Source organism: Mustela lutreola, chromosome 4, assembly GCF_030435805.1.
Source record: "Mustela lutreola isolate mMusLut2 chromosome 4, mMusLut2.pri, whole genome shotgun sequence".
Classification (NCBI taxonomy): Eukaryota; Metazoa; Chordata; class Mammalia; order Carnivora; family Mustelidae; genus Mustela; species Mustela lutreola.
The window spans coordinates 117,311,416-117,327,166 of record NC_081293.1 but is presented as its reverse complement, the minus strand read 5'-3'; the positions used below and the strand labels follow the sequence as shown (position 1 = coordinate 117,327,166).

General features: G+C 40.4%; 2 protein-coding genes across 7 annotated transcripts in view; one reads left to right on the top strand and one right to left on the bottom strand.

The window, feature by feature from the left end:
- The window catches only part of PHTF2 (putative homeodomain transcription factor 2), a 120,193-nt gene extending 116,692 nt beyond the window's left edge, over positions 1-3,501 (bottom strand). For 2 of the 4 annotated variants that reach the window (XM_059170936.1, XM_059170937.1), the window contains exon 1: positions 3,314-3,500. The gene's annotated coding sequence lies outside the window, so the exon portion shown is untranslated. Of the gene's footprint in view, positions 1-3,313 lie in introns of all 4 variants that reach the window. The other 2 variants (XM_059170940.1, XM_059170935.1) reach the window with 2 other exon arrangements.
- Positions 3,502-3,683: 182 nt separating this feature from the next.
- The window catches only part of TMEM60 (transmembrane protein 60), a 216,442-nt gene continuing 204,374 nt past the window's right edge, over positions 3,684-15,751 (top strand). Inside the window, exons 1-2 of one of the 3 annotated variants that reach the window (XM_059170932.1) lie at positions 3,715-4,044; positions 7,600-8,295. In XM_059170932.1, coding sequence (XP_059026915.1) covers positions 7,650-8,051 — 402 coding nt within the window. In that variant the 5' untranslated portion in view covers positions 3,715-4,044; positions 7,600-7,649 and the 3' untranslated portion in view covers positions 8,052-8,295. Of the gene's footprint in view, positions 4,045-7,599; positions 8,296-15,751 lie in introns of those variants that run through there. The other 2 variants (XR_009352811.1, XM_059170933.1) reach the window with 2 other exon arrangements.

The following is a 15,751-nucleotide window of genomic DNA, read 5'->3' as shown; positions in this document are numbered from 1 at the left end:
TCCACAAATTAAGTGCAAATGCCTGTAGTGTTATAAGTCTTCCTTTATAGCTTAGAATGAAACATTGCAATGAAATAATTAAAGTGCTTAGTTGGACACGTTTGGAAAAGAAGTTTTAATTGTCACTGGGGGAAATAAGTATTAAATGGTAAATAGTACATAAAAATGTAACAATGCACAAACTGTTGAGGATTTCCTACAATTTTAATATCTAAGTTTGCAACTTCCAACTGCCAAAATTGGGTCATACTCACCTTTCCCAGCCACATTTATACACAATTACCATTTAAATTTTCGCCTTCACAAATACTTTTTACACAAAGCTACAATTACTTGCCATTCCCTCAACAATCCATATTCCTGTCCTTGACCCTGCCTCCTGTTCTCTGTGGGATGCCCTCCTTCCCCAACAGTGAAAAACTACCACTTAACCCTTTAAGGAAGTGAAAAACTACCACTTAACCCTTTAAGGCTCCAGAGCTAGCTCTCCGCAACTCCTCCAACCCCTCTCCACTCTGAATATTATTTAGTCTTCTTTATTCAGGGCTTACCCTATCATTTTAAAGGTCACAAGGCCAAACAGGAATTCAAATACTGGTATGTCTAAACTTCAACTGAATTCTCTTCCATTAAATCAGACTCAGGGTGCCTGGGTGGCTCAGTCCTTAAGCATCTCCCTTCGGCTCACGTCATGATCCCAGGGTCCTGGGTTCCAGCCCAGCATTGGGCTCCCTGATTGGTGGGAAGCCTGCTTCTCCCTCTTCCACTGCCCCTGCTTGTGTTCCTCTCTTGCTGTCTCTCTCTGTCAAATTAATAAATAAAATCTTTTAAAAAAAAATCAGACTCTATGGCACTCTCTTATAGTATATATTGTATTGTATTATCATTATTTATTTCTCTCCCCCACTGAAGACAGGAAAGTGGACTCCATCCATATATCCCCAGCAATACTCAACAGTGCCTACATACAGAGACTCAAAGTGTTACCCAATATGTACAATACTCTTCTTCAGTTTATGATTTTGCAGCATTATTTTCCACTGATTATTCTCCTTGTACTAGGTATCTAAGAAGCCACTGTGGTGGTAAAGCATACTGGCTTGGAATTTAGGCTTTGTAACATTGCCTGGATGTGAATCCCACCTCCACCAACTTATTAGCTGTGAAATCTTGAACAAATGAGTTAACCAAAGTTGTGGTTAACTCATCTATAAAATAGAACAGTAATCATAGTACATACCTTATAGCATAATAAAGATTAAACAAGATAGTATGGAAGCAATCCAACTATTTTTCAATTCTCATTTTTCCTACATGCCACCCTAAATTTTCTTTGGCTTAGTTTAGTGTAGACTTTTTAATTACAAATTCCTTGAGCTTCTGTATTATATGGACTAGCAAAAAGGTTCCTTGGTTTAAAAATTGTTCAGGCCAAAAAAAGTAAAATAAAATAAAATTGCTCAGGCCAGGATGCCCAGCTGGCTCAGTCAGCAGAGCATGTGATTTTTGATCTCAGAGTTGTGAGTTCCAGCTCCACAATGGATGTGGAGCTAACTTAAAAATAACAAAACAAATAAAAATTGCTCAGACCATCTACTTCATTTTTAGGACAAACTGTCCACTGCCAGTCTGGACTAAAAAAAAAAAAAAAAAAAAACCTTTACTCTGGGAAGTTTGACTATACAAGAGTGCCCCCACTGTACATTATACTTTTTTCTCTTACTACATTTTCATGCCCTCTCAGAAAGTGGTAAAAGTTACAAAACACACTTCCTACCTTCCTAACACCTAACTTAATACTATCTGATCCACTAACCTGTGTGGGAGTCAAGCTATTTCCCCAGTAATAAATTTCCATGGAATCACCTATGTCTGGTCTCAGGCATGGCTCATTCTCTCCAGACCTCTAGATTGCTTTCCTCTGGAATCTGTGGAGGCTGAACCACTACAACTGAGAGCGGACACCAATTTTCTTCTCTTCAGCTTAACAATGTTTACTCCAAGAAGTTAGGATTTCAAATTGTTATACCATTTTACAGCTCTTTAGGCTAAAGTGCATAGTTCCCAAATTCTCAGAATGCCCCCTTCAACTTTAAAAATGCTAAAAAAAAAAAAAAAAAAAAAAAAAAAAAACCACGCTAAAAAAATGCCAAAAAAAAAAAAAAAAAAATCCACGTGGGGAGGAAACAAATTTCTTAAAAAAAAAAAAAAAAAAAAAAAGTTATCTAAAAACAAGATCAAATACTATGGCTATGCCCAAAGTCTTAGAGGGGGAAAAAAAAAAAACCCTAAAATATCTAGTTGGCTCAAGCTAACCAAAAACTCTAAAATCAAGCACACAATTAACAAAGTAACCTCAAAGTAATCAGGATATACCATAAACAAAGACAGTAAGTATACATTACAATACATTTAAAATTCACGGATTTTAAAACTACTTGGTATATAAAGCACTTTTTAAAAATTTTATTATTATTATTATTATTATTATTATTTTTTGGTCAGGCTAAAAATAAAGAGTGATGATGATGGGTCAGTGACAGAATGGTCTCCAAAGTTAAAGAAGGAGGTGTTGAGTTTAAAAGTCGTGACTCGAAGGAACAATACCAAAATACTACTGGCTGTCAACATCAGGCAGATAAAAATAAGAAAAGGTAAAGCAAGCTGATGGACTGCAGTATTGTTTCCAGAGGGGAGAGAGCCCTCAGGGCCCCCAAGAGGATTTCAGCACCCGCTCCGCAGTCAGTGCTGGAATCAGTGAACTAAACTGTTGCCTGCCCAGTGGGTGCAGGGCAGAGACCCTCCCTCCAGCCAGCGTCCGGCGTGCGCACAGTCCCCCCTCCGCCCGAGCCCGCTCCTACGGCCGCTAGCTGACCTCTCCTGCACGCCCGGGCTCGGCCACCCGATGCCCCCGCACGCCCTCCAAGACCCGGCGCGCCCCCAGCACAGCGCCAAGGGAAGGAAGCCAAGGAGAGGGGCCGCGAGAGGGGGCGGAGGGACGGGAGGCGGCGCTGGGTTTCGGCCCGTCACCTCACCATCCAGGCTCGAGGACTGCACGGACTCGGGAGGCGGGAGGCTGAGCCTCTGCCACCGGTCAAATGATGGGAAGGGACCGCGGTTGACCCCGGCGCGCAGGTGCCCGCGGCTGCCGAGGAAGTCACTGGCGGCGGAGGGCAATGCGTTGGCCCCGGAGCCCCCACCTCCATCGCGCCCACCGCTACCCTCCCTCGTCCTGCTCCATCCCCAGGATTCTGTCAGAACCCAACGACCTCCACACGGCCCGCCCAAGCGCGGAGGTGATGCCGGCTCTTACCGTAGGAGCGGGCGCCGCGCCGCTAGGAGGCGGCTGGGGTGCGCGCGGGAGACTCCGAGGCGAGTGCCGCCGCCGCTGCGGGAGCCGGAGAAGTCACAACGAGGCTGCTGGCGGGAGCGCTGCCTCCGGAGCTGTCGCCCCACCCCCTCTCCCGCAGGATTTTGCGCCGGAGCCTGCAGTCTCCGCGCGTGGGCGGGGAGGGCGAGAAAAGAGGCGGGGCGCCCCCTCGGGGGCGGAGCCGAGCGCTGGTTGGTCTGATTGGCGTCTGTGGACCCAATGGGACCACGGGTACTCCAGGCTGTGCTTAGACTGACTTTCCTCTTAGCCCGTAGCGGTAGAGAGGCGGGCCTAGTGGCTTCTTTTATAGCCGCCTTTTTGACGAACCCGAACGTAAGAAAAGGTCGGTTGGTTCGCACTGGTGGCCAAATGGTCCAATTACCTCAGGGAAAAGGGCCTCTGAACCTAGATTGGCATCCTCTCTACCTATAAGTAGAGAGGGTAGAGCCGGAGGCGGTGAGAACCTGCCCCGGATGTGGGCGTGGCCCTGAGGTAGAACACGGAGCCTCCACCGCGGTGGTTTGGGGAGGCGGAACTGAGATCTTTTCCTTGATTATCATGTGACGGGTTCTGGATTTAATGGAGGAGAAAGCGTGGAAAAGGCCAAGGATCCAAACTGGCGAGTTTTCTGATCTTCGCGGCCTTCCCCGCTCTCCGGCCAGCGGCGCTGCCAGGTGAGTCCCGGGGTCCAGTGGGCCGGCATTCTCCCGAGGTGAATTTGCCCACCGGGTGCCCCGGCGCTGACTTCCCGACCTCAGGGGGTTTGTCGCTGCCTCCCAGCTCCTTACACTCCCCGCCAAACGTACAGACACCTGGTTGGCACCAGGCTTCTGCATGCGCTTTGGATCGTGTGCAAGAAACCGCGTTCAGCTCTCAAAGTATACTGGGCCCAAAGCGTGTCCCAATTAGGGCGGACGGTAGGTCTTTGACGTTTATCGTTTATGAACGTCCTGAAGTTCTAGGGACAAGTAGGCCCCAGAATCATTTAAGTTGTAAGCAGAGCGCTGTTCCGCTGAAGGGAGGTTTAGTTCGACAAGGCCGTAGAAGCCTTTCGAAAACGACTCATTTAGAGGAATTTTGTTGTGGACTCATAAGCAAAATTGTCTTCGGGATAGGGTAAGTTCATTTGGAAGAGTGCTGGCAGTTGCGAGGGAAGGAAATGGGGGGTGGTGTAGACCGCACCGTGGGCAAATTAATGAGTGCACACACAACTGCTAGATGCTGGAACTGTGGGTAGAGCCCTTTCGATTTCCATTGTGGGACAATGCAGAAGATTTTGACAATGGATGAGGAAGCATATGAACTAATAACTAACTATCTTCCTGGTACCGGAAGTAATCAACTCGAATAGGACTTTAGTAGAGCAAATTTTTGTTTTGGAGTATGCAGCCCCTTCTCTTGAGGAGAAAGAAGACTAGTACGATTACTTCAATTAGTGAAGATTTATGAACAAGTAAAAATTGGCGTTGTAGCCCAGCATCCAGAATTCTTCGGGCGTCATTTAAATATCAGCATAGTGCTTCCCACTTGAGAGCATTTTAGTAGAAGTGCTTACAGAACTTTGTGGCATCCCACATTATAAAACCTGAAGCCACAATACTGTGTGCTCTTTGTATCATCCCTCCGTCTCCAGTCCTAAAGTACCTATGCTGAGTGTGGCAGCTGTTTCTATGACCAGTTGTTACTCAGCGCTGTATGGGAAAATTTGACCCCTGACTCCTCCAATGGCTGATGGAAAGTTGTGTTTAAACAAGTGTATTACCATAAACTTTTTAAAGGTTCACAAAAACGGCCAGATAGATTGGAGATCAGGTTTGAGCAAACTTGATTTACAGTATAAACCCATTTTAGTTAATAATCGGTTATAATCAGTTAATAATCACATCCCTCACACTTCTTCCAAATTCAGCCCCGTATCCCACTGTAGCAGCCCTTGGTCAGGAAAGGAGACCTGGAGAAAAAAGCCTTCCTGGGAGCAAAAGCATCTGCTTTTCATACTGCAGTATGAAGCCTCCAATCTGCCAGCTAAGAAAACAGGTGCTAGCAGATGGGTATCATGGGAAAGGGGAGTTAGGAGATCCGTTATTCACCTTTACAGTAAAACAGATACGCAGTTTTGCTCCATAATAGCCCACTATTTAAAGTAATAGAGGTGTAGCAAAGAATATCAAAATTTGTTTTGTTTTGTTTTGTTTTGTTTTAAGATTATTGGAGAGAAAAGAGAGAACAAGTTGGGAAAGGGTAGAGGGCGGAGAAGCAGAGCTCCTCCTGAGTGGGGAGACTGATGTGGGGTTTGATCCCAGGACCTGGAGATCATGACCCCAGCTGAGGGCAGACACCCAACCAACTAAGCCACCCAGGCACCCCTCAAAGTTAGTTTTAAAATATAATTAATTAAACATGCTAGTCTTCGGCATTTTATTCACCTAGCCAGTTCCTTCACTTTTTCCTTATTTCTCTGCATTTTTACTCCTACCCTTCATCTTTTGCTATCCTACCTACCACTTTCTGATGTTTTTCTCTTTCCATCAAGTGTCCTCTCTCTGTCACTCTTTGTGGTTTATTTCCCTCCATTTTAATCATAGATTCTTCCTTTACTGAAAAATTTCTTCCTGACCCTTTCTCAGTCTCATTATGTGTCTTATCTTTTATCTTCTCCAAGTGTTTCAGAGGAATAAAGTATTGTCAGCTGTTTACATTTTGTTATCTTGTGTTAACTCCTCACCCAGCTGCTGCAGTTTGGCTTCTGATTTCCATCTACTTACCCTTTTCCCAAATGGTCCCAAAGTTGATACAAAAAGCTTGAACAAGTATAGACTATACTGTCAACCTGTATGTGAAGGCTAAATAAATGCTTATACCTAAGTATTATAGATTAATATGTCCCAACCAAAATTCCAAGTTTTTAAGAATTAGTGATTTTATAGCAGTAAAAAAAAAAAGAAAGGGCAAAACATTCTGGAAAAGAAATCTATGAATAGTAGGTACTACTAGTCCTTTCAGATATTAGAGTATATCCTAGAACACATCTAATCATAGTCGTATAGTACTAATGAAAAACAGAAATAGAGGTCAGTAAGACAGATCTATAGACAGATACAGTTAATAAGGGATATAAGGGGCGCCTGGGTGGCTCAGTGGGTTGAGCCGCTGCCTTCGGCTCAGGTCATGATCCCAGGGTCCTGGGATCGAGTCCCACATCAGGCTCTCTGCTGGGCAGGGAGCCTGCTTCTTCCTCTCTCTCTTTCAGCCTGCCTCTCCATCTACTTGTGATTTCTCTCTGTCAAATAAATAAATAAAATCTTTTAAAAAAAATTGTTAAATAAGGGATATAAGAAATAACTTCTGGTTGCTTGGCTGGCTCAGTTGATAGAGCATGCAACTACTGATTTCAGAGGCCTAAATTCAAGCCCTACATTCTTTAAAAAGAGAGAGAGCAAGAGAAAGAGCCTAAATTCTTGAGTAATATAGCATCTAGTAATAACAATGTCAAAAGCTTAAGTGGTCTTGATTACTGGATAGTAACTAGCAAAAAAATCAGGATCTATACCACAAACCAAAAAATACTTAATGAGTAGTACTAAAAAGAAAAATTCAGACTAATAGGTATTTATAAGAATTGCAGTGAGATAGTTTAATTTAAAAAGACCCACAGACTAAACTATGTGAAAATCCAGTATTATCAACATATTCTGTATTATTTAGCCCAATGATATCCTCACAACCTAACTTCTGTTTACTATCTGAATTGTTACCCAGTCTATTAAAACTCTCCTCCCTTGACCTGATAACCACTTCCTCCTTTTTCGCTACTTTGATTGTGGATGCTTTTTCTTAGTACATCTCAAAATTGAATGAAAATTTATAGACGTACAGATGTACAAAAAGAATTTAAGAATATCCCTGAAGTACAGGAATGAAGTCATGAGTACTTGGACTTGAGTGACAGCAATATAAAGGAACAGACTATTCTTGAGACATTTTGAATAGAGCTTATGCCCAGTTGATACTGAAAGTTTTACTGTATTTTGTCATCGGCTAAGGAATTATGAATGTAATATTGTCAAAGGTGGCTACAAATTTTACAGGGTTTGAAAGGAAGAAGAATAGCATGTTTTCAAAATTAAGAAATCTGTGAGTGGGGAAGAGCCAGCTTTGTTTTACAGGAATGGAAGTGATTTTTTTTTTTCCGGTATCAAAACAATCCTGACTTTTTTTCCTTCTCTTAGGGTATATTTTCCTTTTTTCGACTCTGCAACAGCCTCTTTAAACTGTTTAAATGAGAATGTCCTTGGCTCAGAGAGTACTACTCACCTGGCTTTTCACATTACTCTTCTTGATCATGTTGGTGTTGAAACTGGATGAGAAGGCACCTTGGAACTGGTTCCTCATATTTATTCCAGTCTGGATATTTGATACTATCCTTCTTGTCATGCTGATTGTGAAAATGGCTGGGCGATGTAAGTCTGGCTTTGACCCTCGACATGGATCGCACAATATTAAAAAAAAAGCCTGGTACCTCATTGCAATGTTACTTAAATTAGCCTTCTGCCTTGCACTCTGTGCTAAACTGGAACAGTTTACTACCATGAATCTGTCCTATGTCTTCATTCCTTTATGGGCCTTACTGGCTGGGGCTTTGATAGAACTTGGATATAACGTCTTTTTTGTGAGAGACTGACTTCTAAGGACATCATTTCATTTTACTGCTGTTCAACAAGCTATCATTAAAGTGTTCTGAATCCTTGCAAGCTTGAAGAATACCAGAGAACTGAGAAAAATAACCAAATGTAGTTTTATACTGCTTCCATAAAACAGTCTTTGTGAATCATGGACTTCTAGTCAATCCAAAGCTTAATTATTCAGTATTTCAGTTATTAATATCCTTATTATCCCTATATAAATAAAGTTTGTTTTTGACCTTATTTTCTACTTGACTCTTAAATAATCTGTTGAACGTACGTGGTCAATTTGTAAAGTACATAAATATGAAGTCTTTAATCTATATTATTTGGGTAGAAGTTTAATATAGCCCCATTATGACCAAAGTAAATTGTCATTTGTGCTTGTAAATTACAGAGGAAAAAACCTAGTTACTGAAATAGTTGTGCCACTTCGTGTTTATATTCAGAAGGAGTCTGGGAGTTTGCCAGATTTCTATGTAAGCTAACTTCATTGCTACTTCTCCCTTCTGTTTATGGCCCATGAATTAGAGGTGGCAATATTAAAACAGAGCAGAGGCTTGCCTATTCCTGAAGTTAGAGGGAACTTTCATCCTGGTTGAATCAGGACAGTTCCTGTTTATGCCTGTTGTCCTGGGCTTCAGGAAGTTAGTGCTCCTTTCACTCTTAAAAGTGTTCTGGCTTGAGAATTTATGGATAATCCTACCAAAGCACTCAGCCCATTCCAGTGAAACATAGGTGATATTACTTACAAGAATTCCAAACAGTCTTACTTACATGCAATATAACCCTAAAGCAGGTGATTGTTCTCGCCCTATACAGCCCTCACTTTTAGCTCTGGTAAGAACCCAGAGTAGTAATTTGTCTGTTTTAAAAATACCTAACACACATGATAGTGATTCCTGGCTGCTAATACTTGAGAGGATTGCTTTGAATGTAGCATTTTGGTCTAGTTCTCTTTTGTAAAGAAGAAAACATGACAAAAAAGTTTAAGCTACACACCACAAATTAATATAGCTTAACTCCTTGTTTGAAACTACAGAGGTAAACTAAATAAATAAAAATTGATCAGTTACAAGCATTTTTCTGTCTTATAATTGGTACATATTCCTTTTATGAGCATCTAAAAATAGGATGGAAAAGGATAGTTAATATAGGGAACATAATGTTCCAGGCTTGATTAGATATTCCTAATTCAACTGAGAGATCCAAACAATTTGGTCTCTCTGATGATAGATTCAAAGTAGAAGAAGGCTTTCATCTCTATGAGAAACCAGATAGGAAGATTCTGAAATTCAGCAAAAGCTGTATTTATGCAGTATTAACTAAGTATGATCTCTCACAGGGAAAAGGAAAAGGACAGCACCACATGTAATTAGCTGGGTCAGGAGTCGGCAAAATTTTTCTTTTCTTCTTTTTTTTTTTTTTTAAGATTTATTTATTTATTTATTTGACAGACAGATCACAAGTAGGCAGAGAGGCAGGCAGAGAGAGAGAGGAGGAAGCAGGCTCTCTGCCTGATGTGGGGCTTGATCCCAGGACCCTGGGATCATGACCTGAGCCAAAGGCAGAGGCTTTAACCCACCAACCCACCCAGGTGCCCCGGCAAAATTTTTCTGTAAAGGTTTATCTAGTAAATACTTTAAGCTTTGTGGGCTATATTGTTTCTATCTCAACAGTTCAAATCACTTCTGTGATGAAAAAGCAGCCATAAACCATGTGCTATGTTCAAATAAAACTTTATGGACAATGAAACTTAAATTTTGTAAAATTTCCATATATCACAAAGTAGTATTCTTTTGACCTTTGTTCCAGTTACTTAAAACTATAAAAACTATTCTTGCCTTACAGCCATACGAAAAACACCCCTAAGCTAGGCCGTAAAACATAAAATTTCCTAAGCTAGGAAATTCTGTATGAGATTTCTAAGAGAAAAGGTGGGAGAGGTCTCCAAGGAAATAAGAGAGAAACTGGGTAAGAATTATATCTAAAAGGTGACATAGTAACTAACCTGTTGACCCATGAGGCGCAATTAATTGTAGTAGTATCTGAGAGGTTCCCAGAAAGTACAGCTTTTTCTTACTTACTGTATACAACTTGAAACTACATGACCTGACCTTACTTACTGTAAACAACTTGAAGCAGCATAAGTTATTTGCTTATGTTTGCCTCCTTGATTCTGGCACCAATTCAAATGTGTGTTTTATCGCCAAACCACCAAGGAATTCTTTGAGTTCTGACACTGCTTGGAAATAGGATCTGATCCCACAGGTTAAGGGTTCAATCCCAGAAGATGTCCCTCCTCCCTCCAAATTTGAGATACCAATTACAAATCCAGCTATAGATCGGATGTTCCCACTACTCCCAATTAATTTGCTAGAGCAGCTCACAAAACTCAAAGAAACATTTTACTTACTAGATTACTGGTTTATTATAAAAGAATATTATAACTCAGAACAGCAAGACGAAAGAAATGGTAAGGCAAGGTATGGGGAAGGGGCCAGCAGCTTCCATGCTCACGAGATATACCACTCTTTTTTTTTTTTTTAAGATTTTATTTATTTATTTGACAGAGATCACAAGTAGGCAGAGAGGCAGGCAGAGAGAGAGAGAGGAGGAAGCAGGCTCCCTGCCGAGCGGAGAGCCCGATGCGGGACTCGATCCCAGGACCCTGAGATCATGACCTGAGCCGAAGGCAGCGGCTTAACCCACTGAGCCACCCAGACGCCCCGGGATATACCACTCTTGCCCCATCTTTTTGTGTTTACCATCCCAGAAGCTCTCTGAACACTGTCCTTTTAGGATTTTATGGAGGCTTGATTACATAGCATATTAATTAAATCACTGGCCGCTGGTGACTGCACTCAATCTCCAGTTCCTCTCCTCTGGGAGATAAGGAAGGAGGAAAGTTCCAACCCTTTAATCACGTGGTTGTTTCTCCCTGTAACCAGCCTCTATCCTTAGGTTGCCTAGGAGTTTTCCAAGTCACCATGTTAACATAAGTTCAAAAGACACCTTTATCACACTACTAGGGAATTCCAAAGGTGTTAAATTCCTGTGCCTGGAATAGGGATAAAGACCAGATTCATATTTCTTATAAATCACAGTCTTACAGCCTTAGTGGTTGGAATACATTTAAAACATTAATTAAAGGGGATGAAATTATGATCACAGATAGAAAAAGCAAAACAGAATAATATATAAACAATATTGCAGAAAAATACCTTCACATTTATCTTTAGTTCTAGGATATTATCTTTATAATACAAAGATTTAACTTAAACATGAAAAGTTCCTTATGAAGCCAGTATTTTCCAGGTCAGCATGCACAAGACATAACTTAATCTGGTTTGGAGCGAAAGATTTATCAAAAATTCTGAGGGATGCCTGGGTGGTTCAATTGGTTAAGCATCTGCCTTCAGCTCAGGTCATGATCCTGGGGTTGTGGGAGCTACTCCTGCATTGGGCTTCTTGCTCAGCAGGGAATCTGCTTCTTCCTCTGCCTGCAGCTCCCCTGCTCGCACGCACTCTCTCTCTCTCTCTCACAAATAATAAATTTTAAAAAGTCTTTAAAAATTTTTAAAAATAATTCCAAGCAAAAGCAACTTGTGAACAAAACTTTTTTTAAGACTTGAAAATATGAAAAGTAGAAAATATTCAAAGAATTCACAACTTGTTCAGCAGTATTTCATGAACACAGATGCTGGGTATGGTGGTACCATCAATCCACCACATGAAACATTAACATGAATCCACCGAGAGAGCTTTCAAGTACTAAGAAATTTTGTTACACACAGCTTCGAGAAGTAAAGGCCCATCTGTGGGCTAAAGTTTACTGTGATTTTAAGAGTTATTAACCTTCAAATTAGGTCATCTGCTTTTCACTCTGCTTTTTTATAGTGCAGCAAGTAAGAGAAGCTGATGGTGACTAATGAACAGAAGTGATGGCCAAAAAAAAGAGGAAACCATAGAACAATTTTCATTATTATAGTAATATATGTAATATGCAGGCATATTACTATGTATCTGTGTCCAGAATAGTTCTCTTTACTGAGAGAAAATTAACCTGAGTCCTTTTAGCATTATATCAAGAAACAAGCCACGAACTACAAAAGGAGTTTCCTTTCCTTTTTTTTTTTTTTTAAAGATTTTATTTATTTGACAGAGATCACAAGTAGGCAGAGAGGCAGGCCAGAAGGTAGGTGGTAAGTAGGCTCCCCGCTGAGCAGAGAGCCTGATGTGGGGCTCTATCCCATCCTGGGATTATGACCTGAGTTGAAGGCAGAGGCTTTAACCCAACAAGCCACCCAGGCGCCCCAGGAGTTTCCTTTAATCTTGATTGGTCATGTTTGCGTAGTAAATGTTAGCGGTCCTCAAAGTGTTGTTGGGGTTCTTAAAATTCATGACATAGTTAGTGAAGGTATATGGGAATTACAGTGTTAGAAACAGGATAAAACAAACAAGGAAAAAACCCTCATTATAATGATGGAAAAACTAAAGCACAGATAAATGCAATGAAATCAGTCCATGGTCATTGACAGATGGTGAAGTTTTAACTCCAAATGCTACTTTCAAAATAGGTTTGCTATTGAAGAAAAAAAATATATAATGCATCCATGGAAGATATATCCCAGTTATCAAATGCCAGATAAGGTAACCCTGGGCTAAAAGCTTTTATGAGAGGGATCTACTTTACACTTTAATATTTTACTCTCACTTTGCTTGTCCTGTGTGCAAATTGCCATACTGTAATCATACTGGTATCTTACACCACAAAGTAAATTTATTACCACTATCTATATACTACAAACCCAAATCTGTAATCAGGAAAGGCAGTCTGTAACAAGACATGATTTTGAATTGCTGGCCCCGGGCAAAACCGTGATCTAGGAAGAAGTACGTTTTGGAAATCTGTCTACCTCCTCATGACCCCTTGATAAATATCTTCCTCTTCCCAGATGCCTATCCTTTGCCCAAAATTAGAGAGAGGAATACAGAGAAAAGGTAATTAGTGAGAAAGGCATAAAATGATTAGGCTGGCCCAGAACATAGCTCTTCTGACTCTTCTTTTTACTATGTTAGTTCCAGGATCAGAAGCTAACGTTCGTAGTGTCTACAATATATAAACCAATGGATTAAGCACTGGGCATATTCTGTCATTTTAATTTTCACCACCAATTAGCAGAGTAGGTACTCCCTCCTCCCCCTTTTTACAGATGTGAAATAAAAGCTAAGTGATTTCTTCACATTACACAAGTGTATTCCCCTTTCATTAGCCATAGCTCTACGACTCAAATCCCCTCAGCATAGTATCATAAAAGTGAAGTGGCTTTACAAGTCTGTGAAAATGTGCCACCTTTGTGTCCTTGTCCCACTCCTGCAACAGCATGGATATGGACTTAAAAAAATAAGTGCATGTTATCATCTTCAGTATTTTCAGTTTTTGAATATTTGTATCAATAGGGAGACTTTATCTTGCCAAGGCTTAGCAAGCTAAAACTCTGACTATAAGATATTAAGGTGCTTCTTATATATTTCCCGTTTTAATCACTTTAGGTCTAGTTTAAATATATCCTCAATTGGTAACGACTATGTTGAGTTTTACAGGTTTAACAATCTTTGTAATATTTTCTCCACATTGCCCAATGGGCCTAGATGTTTAACAAGTAGCTTCTTAATTCTTCTTACTCATAAGACTGAAGTACAAAATAGAAACTCGGTCTCTCTATAGCACCTGCTGATCTAATTTTCTCCACGTTTTTATTGCAACTCTAGAATTACATTATGAATTAAAGTCAGAGACAGGTTTTATATCATAGAAACGTATGTAATTATTTTTCCCACCCACAGTGAAGTTAAGGTACAACTTTTGTTCCTTCAAATATTTATTGAATACCAAGTGTATATGTTAGGTGTCAAGGATACAAAGGGATTAAAAAAAAAAAAACTTGTGGGGCGCCTGGGTGGCTCAGTGGGTTAGGGCCTCTGCCTTTGGCTCGGGTCGTGACCTCAGGGTCCTGGGATTGAGCCCCGCATCGGGCTCTCTGATCAGCGGGGAGCCTGCTTCCTCCCCTCCTCTCTCTGCCTGCCTCTCTGCCTACTTGTGATCTCTATCTGTCAAGTAAATAGATAAAATCTTTAAAAAAAACAAAAAACAAAAAACAGAAAACAAAACAAAAAAAAACTTGTAACTTCTAGTTCATGGTTTAAGTACAGCCCAACATGTACTTAACTAACATGTACATTAAATGATGTAAACAAAGGGACACAAGAAGCAGGGCAAAGAAATGGTTCTATACCAGCTTTGGGGTAAAGGGACAGCTGTAAGGGATGAACTCAGTAAAAAGACACACGGAAGAGGTGTTTAACTAGAGTTCTGAAAAAAAGATTCCACAGTATTGTATTCCAAGCAGAGATTTCCCCAGCAAAGGCAAACAATTTTAAAAGTACATAAAGGAAATGGCAAGTCCTGGCACTTGGTAAAGCTGAAAATTGAGCACACTAATGGAAGACTAGTGGATGAAGCTGGAAAGGAAGGGCCATATCATGAAGGCTTTTTGGTGTGATGCTGAGCATCTAGCTTCTATTCTTTCGGAAAGGAGCTACGGAATATTTCTAAGCAAGAGAGTAATAATCATATGTGTCTTAGTAAGATTAACTTGGTGGTAACAAAGAATGGATTGGAATGGGGGCAGGGGCAGAGGACTGCAAGCAGCAGACTAAGGTCATGGGGTTATGAAGATAATTCAGGGCAAAGTGCAGAGACCTAAAGAACCTGAGACGGCTTTAAATAGTGGTGGCTAAGGCAAAAGAAGACATCTAAAGAAATGGAAAAGCAAAACAGAACAGATAGGTCATACATACAATGTTTGAGGGGGTAAAAGATTGCTAACAAGTGCCATAAGGAAAACAGAAGTATTAAGAAATGAATACACTGAATTTGGCAGTCAAAAGGTGACCCTTGAGAGAACCACTTCAGCTGGGTGATTAAATTTGAGGATTGAGACAAAATTGTAAGGAAATGAGGATGTGAAGGCAGACAGAGATTTCCAAGAACTCTGTCATTGAGGAAGAGGTATGAAACAGTAGCATAAACAAAAGCCAGACTAAAGAAAAGTTTTTGTTTCTTTCTTTTTTTTTTTTTATTTAAAGAAGAAAGACTCGTGATTTTTCATATAAATGTCTGGCTCAGTTAAAAACAAAAACAAAATTTCAAAGAAGAAACTTGGGTAGAAGGAAGATGTGGAACTGCCAGTCCAAATAAAACTTTTAAGCACCATATTATGCAAAATATTTGCAAATATGCTGACTTGTCTCTGAATCTGCCTGTTTGTAGTCTTCAATAGTACCAAAGCAAAGAATTTATAGGGAAGCATACAGATATGACATTTTAAAAAAACAGATGCATAAATTCTAAATTTCAAAATATGTGGAAGGATCCAGACGTATTTTAAGAGTGTAGTTCTTGGAAGGCAAATATAAGTAGTATGTTTTAATTTTACTTTTAATTTCTAATTAACATAAATTATATTTGCCCGCATTTATATTCTCAGCTCATTCACACTCCCTGATTAGGTCTATAGTCCTAGAGGGAAGATAATCTGAAATGCAAAATGTTATCCCCTCCTTTCCCTGATCTCCCAGTAGAGATATGACATACAACATCTATAAACTTAAAGAAGAAAAGGCATCTCTGCTT